General features: G+C 39.4%; 1 protein-coding gene and 1 long non-coding RNA gene across 8 annotated transcripts in view; one reads left to right on the plus strand and one right to left on the minus strand.

The window, feature by feature from the left end:
• Window positions 1-7,096, minus strand: part of PRP4K (pre-mRNA processing factor kinase PRP4K) — a 25,872-nt gene extending 18,776 nt beyond the window's left edge. For all 3 annotated transcript variants that reach the window (XR_012585614.1, XR_012585613.1, XM_074576044.1), the window contains exons 1-2: window positions 6,972-7,096; window positions 1,917-3,110 (exon numbers count right to left, since the gene is read on the minus strand). Coding sequence is in view for 1 of the 3 variants with exons in the window: in XM_074576044.1 (XP_074432145.1) it covers window positions 1,917-3,110; window positions 6,972-7,009 (1,232 nt within the window). In the remaining 2 variants the exon portion in view is untranslated. The remainder of the gene's footprint in view (window positions 1-1,916; window positions 3,111-6,971) is intronic.
• Window positions 7,090-14,757, plus strand: part of LOC141739213 (uncharacterized) — a 22,165-nt gene continuing 14,497 nt past the window's right edge. For 2 of the 5 annotated variants that reach the window (XR_012585619.1, XR_012585616.1), the window contains exons 1-2: window positions 7,128-7,275; window positions 13,203-13,342. This is a non-coding gene — a long non-coding RNA (uncharacterized LOC141739213). Of the gene's footprint in view, window positions 7,276-9,757; window positions 9,935-13,202; window positions 13,343-14,757 lie in introns of all 5 variants that reach the window. The other 3 variants (XR_012585618.1, XR_012585617.1, XR_012585615.1) reach the window with 3 other exon arrangements.

Genomic DNA, 14,757 nt, shown 5'->3' on the forward strand with positions numbered 1-14,757 from the left:
AGCAGACAGATCCCTTTAACCCATTTAATTTACATTATGTTCTTGTGAACAATATTACAGAAAAAGTCACAGGATGAACTGAAAGTTCCAGGTTTCCTGGCTAACAAAGTGGTTGTACTGCCAAAACCCAATCAAAATAACTGTAAAAGAATTAAATCAGTTCGGGGATCACAGGTATGAGACAAAAGGTAGAAGCTCATTAGAAATTCATAGTATGTTATATAACGAGTAACTTCAGTCAAAGATCTGAGAAGTATCTTACATGATTAGAATACTGGAAACAAACATGAAAAATAAAGTGAATGGGAATTTTTGGTTAAAACTGTTCAGTAAAGCTCCTGAAATTCTCTGACAGCCTGAGTAATTACAGGTAGTTAAAACTCCAACATAGATGGAGTTACTTCAGGATGTCCCACAAAGAAAGATTATTCCTGCTGATTTGCAAACACTTGCAGCAAAAAATATTTCTTAGTAGTCCTCCACTCACATGCCGCTCAGCACGGTGTTATAGAAGTATGAACTTGATACCAAAATTCTCGACACATGCCTCACTTGAAATACTGTCTAGACAACTAATTCAAACTGTCTGCAATGCAAGCTGTCATGAGAAATGAAAACTGAAAGATGCAAAATGCTATGGAAGAAAAGTCAAATACTATGTCAAAGAAACATGGTGGTTGTGCTGATACATTCCCGATTCACCAGAGAGCAGTCAGATAAACTGCTAGCATTTACAATACTTGCTTACTCTGGTTAACACCACTGGAACCATCCTCCAAAGCACCTGCAGTATTGCTAAGCAAGTAGTACAGACAAATAAGCTGATAACGTGCCTGTAGAAGATAACCCCAAACTTCAAACCAGAGTAGCATTCAGTGATGCAGGCAGAAAGACTTTCACATTTATTAGGCATTTATATACAGCTAGATCTTTGTGGTTACAATATGCAGTTTTAAATTCATACTACTTTGCTCTTTATTCTTGGCATGGGTGAAACTAAACCCCATGACAAAACATTTTAAATTATTCATTATCCAAAAGTAATGCTGAACTCTTCTGCCTGTTGAACTTCTTACATTTAATGAATTAACTTCCAAAAACGTATACACTTATATTGTTCTCTGCTTGTGAACTTACCATCCAGGCCTTTTCAGCTTCAGAGAAGGAGATGTTAGTAATTATTGTCTCATGGTTGACATTAAATTAAATTTCAAGGTAACTGCCTTCACAGGCTAAACTGTCTTTTTAAAAAAATGCTAAAACTAAAAACACATTAAAAATATTTCAGTCTGTCTCCTTCAAATGTATGCAAAGCATGGTAATCATATACAACAGACCAGTAATGAAGTAACACTACCATACCTCTAACAAATGAAAAATACGAAATATTTTTAAGAAAAAAAATGACTGTGAGAAGGACATTTTGATATAAAAGATTTGCTAACATTCACACATGCTGACTCTATCATTAGGGGTTTTTTTGAGAGGGAAAAGGGGTTAATTACCCACTTTTAGCCAACAAGGATACGGAAGAGCGGAGGGGACTCTCACTCCACAGAAATTGCTGAAAGCAACTGAACTATTAACTAAGAAACAAAGTAGAAGCCAAATTCTGAAGCCAACCAAGTGACAAAAAAGGAGAACCTGAGTTACAAGACTTATTCCTAGCAATACTGCGAACAGCAAATAACTCGGCACTTTAACAACCAAAACTAAATATGCATGTCTGACAGCTGGGGGAGTATTTTTAAAAAACTGAACGCAAACAAAGTCAGGTCACAATATAATGCACAATCCCATTACCTCTTATAATAGCTATTTCCAGAATAAAACAAAGAGATAAACACCAAACAAGAAGACAGTTCAGTTCATCCTGTAATGCATTTTTGTGATGGTTCATGACATCTTTACATTACCTGGGAGAAGACAGACGCCTCCTTTCTGACTCTCTTCTTTTCCTTTCTGCAGACCTACTCCTCACTCTTCTAACTGGAGACCGGGTTCGAGAAGGGGATTTACTCTGTTTAGATCTACGATCATTGAAGAGAGGGGACCTGCTTCTCCTTGACTTTTCACGTTGTTTGGGAGATAAGCTTCTTCCTTTTGGGCTACGGCCAGGTCGCCTAGGGGACCTGTTTTCTTTCCCTGAAGAAGCATCTTTAGAAGGAGATTTAATTGGCTTTTTTTCTTTGTCAGTCTCTGATCTCCTAGGTTTTCTATCTTTGGACCGTGATCTTCTATCTTTGGATTTGCTTCTTAGTTCTGTTGGAGATTTAGATTTTCTGCCACGATCTCTACTTTTGTTCTCAATAACAACTGGAGACTTTCTGCGATCTCTTGATTTACTTTTATCATCAGCCTTATTTCTATCCTCCTGGGGAGACTTAGACTTTCTGTTTTTCTCCTGAGATCGCCTTTTAAGCATTGGAGACCTGGATTTCCTTGTCTGATCTTGAGACTTACTTCTCTTATAAGGGCTTTTGGATTTCCTCCTCTCTTTTGACTTGCTTCTAGCTGTCTTCTCTTTGACTCCATCAACGCCTACCTTGCCTTTCTTTTTGTCAGATCTGTGCCTAGTCCTTTCTTTTGATTCACTCTTACTTCCTTTCTTGGAACTAGTTTTATTGTCCACAGGTTCTAACTTCCCCTTAGTGTTTGACTTGGCTGTAGGTCTTGTTCCATTTCGCACTTTATCATTAATCTCCCCCTCTTCTTCAGATCCTGACTCATAACCTTGTAATATTAATCCCATCCCAGACTGGACTTTTCCTTCCATTAATTCATTTTCAAGTTCAGCTTTCAATAATGCTCTTTGTTTCTCCAAGTCTTCCAGAGGAGCTAAAAAATCGATTTTAGTTCTTTTAGCTGGTCCATCTTCCTTGTCAGAGGTATCAGCTACCTCTTTCCGTTTATGTTTCTTATGTTTATGTCTGTGTTTATGTTTTTTGTCCTTATCTTCTTCTGAAGAATGTTTATGTTTCTTGTGTTTACTTCGGTGTTTATGTTTCTTTTTTTTGTGTCGGCTGTGCTTATTCTGAGGTTGGTCTGCCTCTGATACTTCCCCATTTTCTTCATTTACACTTTTCTCAGATGCATCAGCATCTTCAACCCTGCAAAAAATTAAAAATACAAATCAGTACTATCAACTCTCTGCAGTCCTTAATCTTGTGCTGACAGTCTTTTTTATGATAGAAACTAACTGGCATTTAATTACCTACCTTTGGGAGAATTACGAATGTACGACTAATGTAACTAAGTTATAACCACAGATACACTTCCTCCTGAACAGACAGCTGTGATGGCAAAAAGAAACACTGTGGAAAGGAAATACAGCAAATGCACTAACAAAACAAAACACATGGGTGAAATCAATGCTTATGCTTTTAGATTCAATACTGACAATATCCGTTAATAGTACACAACAGTACTACATATTTATGCATCCTGTCAGTCCACCATCTGTCTGCTGCTCCACTCCAATACCTAACCCAAGCTACGCCTTTTAAAAGTATTTTCAAATGGCAGAAGATAGTCATGCTACAAAGATCAAAACTTATTTCAAAGGATGACACTGACTATCCTAACAAAACCATCTTGCAAGATCTCACACAGAGTCAACTGATTCTCTTAACTGCTATTTCTTTCTCTAAATGTTCACACCTGTTAGAAAATCAAGAACTATTCCTACTGTATTTATATTATTTATGCAATACAGGGGACAGCATAAATTAAGGAAGTCTAATTTCCAAAAAGCTTTCTGATAGTATACAGCAGACCATTGGCTTCCCAAGAAAAAAAACCTGTAATCTTTAGACCTGTAAAATAGCATAGGCCAAAAAAGCAGAAAATAAGTCTACAGCAGGTTATTTAAACAATAACGTGTAGTGTTTCTTTTAAAAAAAATCCTTTCAATTAGCTAGTCACAGCAACAAACAATTTAAATAGTGTACTTCCTAACTTCAAAGTTATAAAATTCAGTCCTGACATTATGCATTCACTTATCTTCTTTAGATGCTGAAACTGGCTTACCAATAGATTTTTTTTACAGTGTTTAGCAAACACCTCCTGATCTGCAGAATATCAATTAATTTACTGTCTGTGGTAAGACGGATATTTGCCTTTTGAAATCTGTTGCTGCACATTACAGATGCCAGAGTTCACCTTTCTACAAACTCACCCCACCTAAGCTAATGTTTCGGAATCTACTAGATAACTCTCTAATAACTTTCTGTATCCCAAGCCTCATGCACGGAAAAAAAATTCCCTAAACATGATGGTCAGGAGCGGTGGGGGATGTACACAGAAATGTAGAGATATCTTCCGAACTCTACTAGTTTCGTACAACAGATGTTTCTGAAGAATATGATCAACAATCCAATAGAATAAATACATCAGAGGTATTCTAAGCCAGGCATAAAGGATGGCACTTCACTACAAATCTGATTAGCTTCTTCCTAATTAAAGATATGAATCTTCAAACAGTGCACAGTTACTGATTCTCTCCTGCTTGAGTTAATGCAAATTCTAGCACTACTAAATAATGCAGACTTTTCTGCAACATACATTAAAATTATTTGCTAAAACCATCAACACTACAGTGCTCTGAAATGAGAAACTTCTTGAGGAACAGACCATTTGAGTTAAAAATATGCAATAGTCGGAGACTTGAGTCAAAACGCTGTATGCTTTTTCTACTATATCTTTCCCGCTACTTCTGCTTACTCAAAGCATAAAGAAGGATGTTTTTCTTAATTGCTTTTCCCAACACTACACACCATTATGACAACAGAGTAACAGAAAGAGGACAAACCGCCTTGAAATGACTTTCCTCCATGTTGCATTTGATACAAAAGACATGAAAAAAAGGAAAAAGTATTACATGGAAAACTTTTTCAACTTGGATTTGCAATCCAGAGCAAGCATGTCAGTGATATAAACTGGCTAAAGGGCAGAGAAATGTCACAAGGAGAATTTTAAGGGAACTGTGCATCTTTCAAGATTTCTTTTATTTGGATACAGGATGCTGTACAAGTCCCCAATAACACATTAATAGTACTTCAACATGTTACAAAAATATTACAGAACAACAAAAATCATATCCATTCAAGCTGCTCCAGATTAAGTCTTCCTCCTCTTAATAGCAGAAAGTGACATCGAAATTTATAAGGAAGTTATTTTGTTATCGTACGTGTTTTAATCTTATGTAATAACCCCACCTTACATTCCATAAAAGCAAGCTGGTAGTGGAGGCGCCAGATGAGATACAGCACCACAGCAGTATCTCAGGCTGCTACAGACCACTAATGTGACTGCCAGCTTTCTTTGCATTGGTACCTCAACTATAAAATTACTATTAAATTCGTTAACATGCATGAAATATTTCAGAGTTGATTCACATACAAAACCCTATTAACTTCCTGTAACTACATCAAAACATGGCTAAACTTTTACTTCATTTAAATGCTTCAGAGGTGCAGTGACATGGATGAGAAACCTTTTAAGAAGATTTCAGAAGGTGATGCGACAGATCGGTAAGTACATGTTTAGGTGCTAATGGTTTTAACTATGGAGGAATTGTGACATGATCTTATTATAGCCCAGCTTTTTCTTACTTCTGAATTCAAGGAGAAGAACAATAGGAAGCTCATGAAGATCTGTGAAAAGATTTCACCCATCTTTTCCTACATTCAGGCTTCCTATCAGCAGATTTTACCTTATTGCTCTTAGTTATGTTTCTCTATACAATACTAAATACTCTTCTTCATGTGCTCATGTGTTTTACACATCTCACGTGTACAGGCACTGCTTTTCCTTACCTGTTTTCTACTCCCACAATTAAAAACAACAACAAAACCCTCAAATCGCTACTTTTAAAGAGAGAGAAAAAATACAGAAAGCAGTTTATATGGCTAAAACGTTTGTATAGTGAAGAGCAGCAAAAAAGTAAGCATTAGGTTGTCAACTGCGGGCAAAAGTTCCAGAGAAGAAAGCGTTCAGGAGCTTGTGAGCGTCGACAAACCTCAAATCTCACGACGCTAAGGGGGGTGCCAGGAAAACGCACCCCCGAAGCCTCAGTCGGGGCGGGGGGGGAAGCGGCAGCTCCATCTCCGCTTCCACACGGCAGCCGGGAGTTGCCAGTCATTTGGCGGGCTGGAAGGAGGGGCCGCCGGCAACAAATCGCTTTTTCGCTTCCACCAGCGCAGGGAAATTTTATACCGCGAGAGCGCCGGGGACTCGGGGGAGGTGGGCTCGCCGCAGGGCGTGCGGGCGGGCAGCGGCTCGGCGGGCAAGGCGGAGGGGCAGCCCCGAGGCACCGGGGGAGGCCCGTCTCGGACACAGAGCCGCAGTGCATGTGCGTGGGGCGGGGGAGATCCCGGGCAGCGCCGGCCCATCTTCAGGGATGCCCGAGCTCCACCGGGCACCCACCCGCCCCGGGAGGGCATCGGCCTCCCAGCCGTACAGAGAACGAGGATCTCCCCCCCCGCCCCCTACTTCCCCGGGAGGTGCGGAAGGTGCCGGGGCGGGGAGAGCAGCGCCGGAGCATCCCCCCCGTCCCGGTCCATCCCCCGCCCGCCCCGAGGCGGGAAGGCGCACGCGGAACCGAGGACACGCGCCCGCAGGTCCCGGCTCCGCTTCCCCTCCCCTCCCCCCGCCCCCAACGGGCCGGCCGGCGCGCGGCCTCCTGCGCGCACCCGTGTCCCCCCCATCCCCTCTCCCCGCCGCTTTCTCAGTCACCGGCCGGCGGGAGGCGGCGGCTCTGGAGCCCCGGCCCCACTGGGCCGCCTCACGGCGGGGCGAGCGACTCCTATAGCAACCCCTCTCCCTCAGAGCGGCCGCCTTCCCCCCATCACCCTCCCTCCTCCCCCCATCTCCAGCCGGGCCGCTGCTCGTCCTCCCCTCGCCCGCGTTTATCTCCCTCTGCCTCCCCGAGGCGCCACGCAGCGAGGAGCCTTCCCCAACCCGTCTCTTACTCGGGGGCTCGCAGCTCGGGCTCCGCCGCGGCGGCCATTTTGAACTTCCAAACTCCTTCGCTGCCGCTGGGGAGACGCGGGGCCGCGGCGCAGGCGCCGTCAGGTGAGGGGGCGGGTTGAGGCGGGGGCGGCCGCCGGCGGAAGTGAACCCCGCGTGCTGGGCGGGGAACGGAGCGGAAGTGCCACCATTTCCCTCTACGGGGGCGGTGGCAGCGGAGGCTGGTGGTGCTCCCGCTGCTAAGAAATCTTCGCGTAGGTTGCTGTTCTCGGGATATGCTTAAACATCTGCACAGGGATTTTACAGGTAAGTGAAATTTTGTTATTTTTTTTATTCTCGTGCAGTTTGCCTCAGCGATAAACTTCTCTGTGGCGCGTAACTCTGGTCGATGCTAGATGTACGAGAGGGTTTCGGCACGAGCTGTAAATGCTGCTGTGAAACATCTTCGTGGTTTAAACAAAGAAAATGTGAGGATTGCAAAAATTCTAAAAAGCGTTGTAAGCGTTCAATTTTTGGTGTTGTTTCTTCGTTCTGCAAAGTCTGGTCTCGCTTTATGTTGTGGATTCTGAATATTTCTAGGGGTAGTTAACCCTCGTATTCCAATAATTTCAACTTTACTAGCATTTTAGTGGCTCTTTAACGTTATTGTGAAGGTACGTCTATCAAGGTTCATTCGTTTTATTTCGAAGCTTTGTGATGCTGCTGCTAGCTAAATGTGCTCTCCGTTTACACCCTGACAATGGAGGACCTTGGTAGAGTAACATAACCTGTGTCTCCTAAATCACAAAAGGACATAATTCTGGTATTTCAGTGGTCCTTCGCCTTTGTATTGACTACAAATATTGTTTTTGTACCAATTGTACTTCATTTAAGCAAGAAGGGGAAAAAACAAAAGTGTTTCTGTTACTAGTTGCAAGTGTTTTATCCTCAATAAAAGAACGTGTTTAGTGCTTATCTTCAAGTGTGCAGGTAAAATCTTGAAGGATTTGCGCATAAAACTAGTCAGGGTGTTTCTCTGTTTAACCATTTGGTGTTGCAGGTGATTGATTGATTTTAGCAAGGTTTCTATGGCTGCTACTGCTAATATAAACCAAATTCTTGCTATCTGGGTTGAACTGCTGGTTTAGTTCTGATTGCTCAGTGAGGCCAGTTCAAAACCAGGTAACTTATGTGAAATAAGGTGATGGGTCACAAGAATGCTCTGGAGTTTGTGGTAGTGGTCTGATTCTTGTGATTGTAGCCAGGCTGGGCATTGTATCTGTGTTGCAGTGTAGGTTTTGAAGGGTTTAGATTGAATATGTGTTGTGTAGTCTAATTTTGAAATCATCTTTGGGATAGGTGGGGTTGTTCAGAGGCTTTACTGCTTAAAAGGGCAGGAGATAGAATTTTGATAGAAGATTATTGCAGAAGTCCTGCAGGAAAAGTAACTAAAAAAAGAGTTATTTTTAGAACTAAAAGCAAAATGAGTATTTTTGTACTTCCCAATGACATACAGTGTCTCCACTTAATTGTATGTGACTGTAAGCTGCCGTCAAGGCTGTGGTCCAGTCTAACTTGTTCTCTTAAGAGATTGTGAAGGAGCGCACATAGAAAGACAGCTGAAATCCACAATATTTCAAAATAGCTATGACTACAACAGTGAAAAGATTTATGAGTGCTTATGCAAGTAATGTTGTCTTAAGTAAAAGGAGAACTGTTTTGTATTGACAAATTATAAGTTGTCTCTTGAATGAGTAATTTCCTTCCTTTTTTAGGGGGGAGAAAAAAAATTAAAAAACTTATGTCCCTTACAACTGTAGTGAGAAAACAACCTGTGTCTAGGTTTTTGGGGTACTATTTTGACAATTTCTATCATGTCTGGAGGCAATGAATTTTGAAGATTATAACTTACTATTCACTGTTAACATATGCAGGAAGTTTACTTAATTTTATTTTTCTGTTGAGAAATTTAGTAGGTTAAATACTTAATAACTTTTTAAGCCCTTGGCAGTATTATAGAATTGTAAATATTTTACATTTGTTTTGAATATTGTTTGCATTTTTGTGATAAATGTAAACAAAGGAAGCCTTTCTAAATATCTTTTTAACACTGTGCTAATTTCTATACATTTTTGAGGTGGAGAAGAAACATTAAAAAAATTATGAGAAGTCTTCAGCTGGCTGGTATTTTTCAGATGTTTCATTCCCTTGAAGGGAGTTTTACTATAACATTACAAAGAACTGTTGTCTGCCCATTTATTATGCTTGTGGACCTGACACAAAGGGTATGTGGTCCTCCCTGCTTGCTATGAGGATAGCTTTTGAAGTCAGTTTTAACTGTAGCTTCCTAGCATCATGCTTATGTTTAGTGCCAAGTTTTAGTTCTAATTGCTGACATTATTTGCTACAGTATAACTTTTATATCTGTTAAAACTGTTAGCCTACATGAAAGCCTAACTGGTTAGTGGGAAAACAGCGTACAAATTGCTAAAATACTTCAGTGGAGTATACTGAAGTTTCTTCTTAATTTCTTAGTTAGGGCAAAGCTATCAGTCTGTCATTCTGAGAGATTCTTGTATGTGATTATGGAATGTTATTTCTTGTTTACTTGTCTAAGTTAAAACAGTTGTTGATATCTGTATAGGCTGTGTAGTGACGGTTTACCATCTGCATCAGGGATAAAGAGGCAAAAGACCTGAAAGACTAATCACACTGCCTGTCCTCATATTGTGTCTTTGAATGTTGAGCTTTAGAAAAGAGTCCAGAAGTTGCTGCAAAGTTGAGTGATTTTGTATCAAAACCTTTACAGGAAAGGCTTAGTGATCTTGATTGCGTTTCCCATTAAACAGAAATCCTCTGTGCAAAACCCACAACCTCCAACCAGTACTTTCTCCAGACCAAATTTAGACTGTCAGCAGATGTGCTTAGAAGAAAATGGACATGTGTGTTGCATCCTCACCACTAAAAATAATCCTTTGAAGCTTGGGTATGTTGATGTTTCCTAAGTATTATTTCCTTCAATGTTTTTCATATGCTCAATAAGTCACATCAAAATAACTCCACTGCAAGTGTGTATTTTGCTAAGTCATTTTAAATTGTGGTTTGAAATCTTTGAGAACTGCTTGTTATCCTGGTTTTTCTTTTTTTTTTTTTCTTTTTTTGTTTTGAGATTGGGGAAGAGGAGTGCATTGAGCATTCTTAGAGCTGAGCTAACCTTGCTTTTGCCACCAGAGCCCCTGTGGTCAAATTTTTTCTTCATAATTAATAATTGCTCTTTCTTCTAAAATGCTGCGTATCTCAGCCAAATTCAGCCTCACATCGTTTAAATAAGCAAAAAACCCACTTTAAAACTACATAGGAGTTAAGCTTGAATTTTTACGTTAACAATTGTTTAACATGGAGCAATGTCTTATATTATAAATTAACGTATTTAATCCAATTTTAACCTATTATAACAAACTGTGGCTTTTAATACAGCCAAGGAATGGATCAAGGTCTACAAGCATCTGCGCAACCATAGTTACAGTTTCAAATGGCATCCATGTACTGAATGTGAGAGGTGCGAGAGACCTTTTTTCCAAATATAGATGGATTTTTTTTGTTGTTATTTTTTTATTCCTCTCTCCCTCCATTCAGTAGGTCTCTTTATAAACTAAACAGTTAAAAAAAAATAAAAGAAAATGCAACAAATGCTTTGTAAATACTATAAACATGCTTGGGGTTTGGGTACATTTTATGTTGATTTGAGTTTTTGATGGGCTTATTTTGGCAATTGATAATTGCTTGGTCGGATAACCACTTGTCTGTTAATTTAAAAGGAAATTCTTTGTTAAGTTAGTAGCAGCAAGTTTATCTTCTTTCATCAATTTTGCTGTCTTACTTGGCAAGAGCTTTATTTCCATCTTGCTTTGTATAAGGAAGACACTGTATTACCTCACTGTTTTGTTGGGTTTTTTTGTGTTCAAACTAGACCCTTGACTTGGGAGGCAGGGGGATACTATACTGCTTAAAATGTCACAGCTGAAGGACGCTTCATGTCTGAAGCTTTTCTGACTTTAGCTTTGTGAAACAGATACTCTGAATGATGGCCAGCCGGGTTCAATCTACAGTCTAGATCTTTTTTTGACAAAGTGTTTAATTCTTTCTGATTCCTTTTTCTGACACTTAATGATGTCAAAAGCGCATGTCGCAGTTCATACTGTTTGCAGTTCCAATTCCTCAGACCTTGACCTACAAAGTCCTAGACTTGAGGTTAGAACAGACCTATGTGGAGGCTTGCCCCGCTGTCTCTGATTTCTGTCTGCTGTCTTCAGATAATCTTGTTAACTGAAGCAGGGTGAATCTGGTGGGTAAATGTATAGCGGCTCATCAATCAGTGTATATTTACTTTAGTTCCATCAAATGAGCAATACTTATAGCTAACTTCAACGCTTCTTAAATCCTAAAGCAACTTTCAAAGGACTCTATCCGGCTTTGTCTCTTGCAGGGTGAACAAAAGGAGGGGCGGGGGCTGTGAATTCTTATGCTGTCAAATTTGATTTTAAAATTTATTTTTTAGTAGTGGTAGAGGCTATACATCTCTAGCAGCAGTTCCTCTTCATGCTGATAAATAAACTTTCCCCAAGATTATGTTAAAGAAGTCCCCTTCCTCTGAAAACAGAGATTAAGTGAATTTATGATATACAGCTGCCTGTCTCTCACTTCTTTTATACTTCAACTGCTTACTTCATTTTTAGTGTTATAAAAGTGCACTGTATTTTTTTACTGCTGTAGATGCTCTGCTTTGTTACCAATGTTGCTGTTTATTTAAAAGATACCATTTTCACTTGCTCGCCTGTCTTGCTTTTTTGTTTGTTTAAACTATACTGGCTGAAATTTTTTATGTTGGTTCTTTGCCTCTAACTGATGCTCTCCCTTTTAAAGCAAATCAACCAAAATGATTTAACAAATTTTCTAGAATGTGTTTGGGAGAAAACTTTCTGTTCATGTTTTCAAATGGAACCAGTAAGACTGTGGATACCTTTTATTTAAAAAGTCCTAATAGTCCATGGCTTGCAGGAAAGATCTAAGCAATTTTCAGATACTGTCTTCTGTTAGAATAAATGAAAGGCAAACTCCTGATGCAAAAGTCTGTTGAGATTTCACCTCTTTACAGCCTCTGAAAAATGCAGTTAACAGTCAAGATACCTCACTGCAGGAAACTAATTGTGACAGACTGTTTTAGGGAGGCAGGGACAGGAATATAGAAAACTTATCAGATTTCTTGGTACCTGGCTGCAAAAGTATTTAATTCTTTCATAAGAGAGCATATAAAAAAAAGTTGGATACTAAAGACCAGTGGGGCTGGAAAACCCATGAGAATTTGCTGGAGGACGTGATGAGAGAAGGAGAAGAACTCAAGCAGAATTGGCCATGTTAGGAAACTGCCACTGATAGTGGGCAGAGAATAAAATAGTGGGGAGCCTCGGACACTGAAAATAACTTGGGCAACACGTTGTCCTGAAGTGGACAGAAAGGATTTAGAGTCTCAGATACGTGAACCGCCATTAATGTAACAGGGTCCGGAACCACTTCCATTTGCTATTGCTGTCATTACTCAAATGGCAATTAGTTCTAGCATCAGAAGTTTCTGGTGTATCTAAGGGTTTCAGCAGTGCCAGTCAGCCCAAATATAATTCCCCATTGTGAATTCTGGAATTTATGTTTTAACCTCATAGGTATTTTTTTTCAAAACCAAAGCCTAAATCATGTTAAACATGTTTTTAAAACCCCACAAAAATTGAAGAAAACTCACAGTAAAGGTAGCAAAGTCAAACACTCATCTATGTGGGTAGGTACCCTTGCAAAATCTCTGTTGCCTGACTTGACTGTATACAAATTTTTATTCCCACCACCCCACCCCGTGATCCTTCTAAAATTCCGTGTGTAGAATGGCTAGTGCTTTATTAACCTTGGTTTATTGTTTAGTGGGCATAGCGTATATACACAAAAGCAATGAAATTAGGGTTACCAAGGCAACTTTAATTTTGGTAATTCCTGATTTTTGGTTTTTGGCTTAGGGACCTTAAGGAGGTTTTTTTAATATAGTATTTATTTTGTGTTGTGGGAAATATGTTGGGAATCTACCTTAACATACTAAAATAAATTACCAAAAATGTTATAATCTTTAGCAGTATGTGCTGCGTGTTCATAGTTACTAGGCTGTGAGACTGTACAGTATGTTGCGTATAAAATTTCACATATTTCTTCCTTAGGTCCTGTGACATCTAGACCCTTTAGGGTCGCTGGCTTCAGCTCCATCATGACGTCCTAACATATACTGTGTTGGTGGTGATATATTGACCGTCAAACCACACTGAAGCATGGAGCTGGTACATACTGAATGGAGGATCAGGTAAGTGTTTGTTTATTCATAATGCTGTCTTGAATGTACAATCTCAAAAAAGCTATTTACTTTTTTTTCTTTAATCTGTAAGTGGTCCTAAAATTGGCTCCATAACACAACAGGATTTGTAAACAATAGTGTACTGAAATGTCTTACATTACCAAGCCCTTGCATGGAACATTTGATACATACTGCTTAAGTTGATGGATTTTACAAGTCACCTTCAGAGTTGGTGCAACTGTTTTGAGATTAAATCATTTACATAAAAAGTAATATCACCTTTCATATCTTGTTTGTAGGCAGGGGGGAGGGAGACAGGCAAGCAAAAAGAGAAATTTTGGTACTTTGTTTCTAAAATAATTAAATCCTACAAAAGCAGTAATATGCAAATTATGTCAGGACCAAAAAGATTGAGTCAAATTAAGTGACTCTGTGCCAAATGATATTTTCTGTGGATGAAAGTATTCCCCTTGCTCTGAAATGAATACTGGCAATCTTCTTGATTGTCTCATGGGTTTATTCAAATTTTTTTCCTAGTCTTACAAAATATGCTATATATTTAAAAGTGTATGCAGCACTGTGTTTTTTAAACTTATATTTTAGGTTGGAAATGGCTGTCATTTCACTGGTCTTGATATTAATCTTAATAATGTAATTAGAGTTTTATGCTATTTTAACAGCAGCATGAGAAAGGGAACTTAGTATTTGGATATTCCTAACAAAAATAAATCACTTCCTTGCAACGTAGTAGTTACATTATGTAAATATGTAGCTTGTTCTTTATCTTCGTGTATAATCTTCTACATTGGAAGTTTAGCTGAGGAAACTTAGAAAAGACAATTGTTTAAAATGTGCATTGTTAGATGAAGCTTTTGTATGATAGGTACATTGTAATCTGGTAAACCCAAGGGATTCAGGTCACATGAGATTCCTGAAAATCATGATTCTCCTTCCTCCTTTTAAAAAACAGGGGTATTTATTGTGATGGCCAGCCTGTCATTATAATTTGTGCATATTCCACTTCGGTTTTCTCTTTGTGCTGAGCAGCACTGTGGCAATTTTATAATGAAAGTATGCATCCAAGATTGATAATCTGTACTTCTAGGGTGGGTGTGAATGGCAGTTAAACATTGCTGTAAGTCATCTGCATATTCATTGTATTTACAATATGTGCAAAAGTAAAATAGAATACTTCTTTCCTCAACATTACCTATGTTTAACAACTTGGATCTAATTTGGCCCAACAGTTAAAAAAACCCAAACAAACAAAAAAACCCAAACAAACACCCACCCCACAACTCCCCCCCCCCCCCCCCCCCCCCAAAAAAAAACCAACACAAAAACCCAAAAAACCAAAACCAACCCACAACCCCAAAACAAACAAACAAAAAAAACCCCAGCCAAACAAATGGCTTGTCTGGCTT

Source organism: Larus michahellis, chromosome 2, assembly GCF_964199755.1.
Source record: "Larus michahellis chromosome 2, bLarMic1.1, whole genome shotgun sequence".
Classification (NCBI taxonomy): domain Eukaryota; kingdom Metazoa; phylum Chordata; class Aves; order Charadriiformes; family Laridae; genus Larus; species Larus michahellis.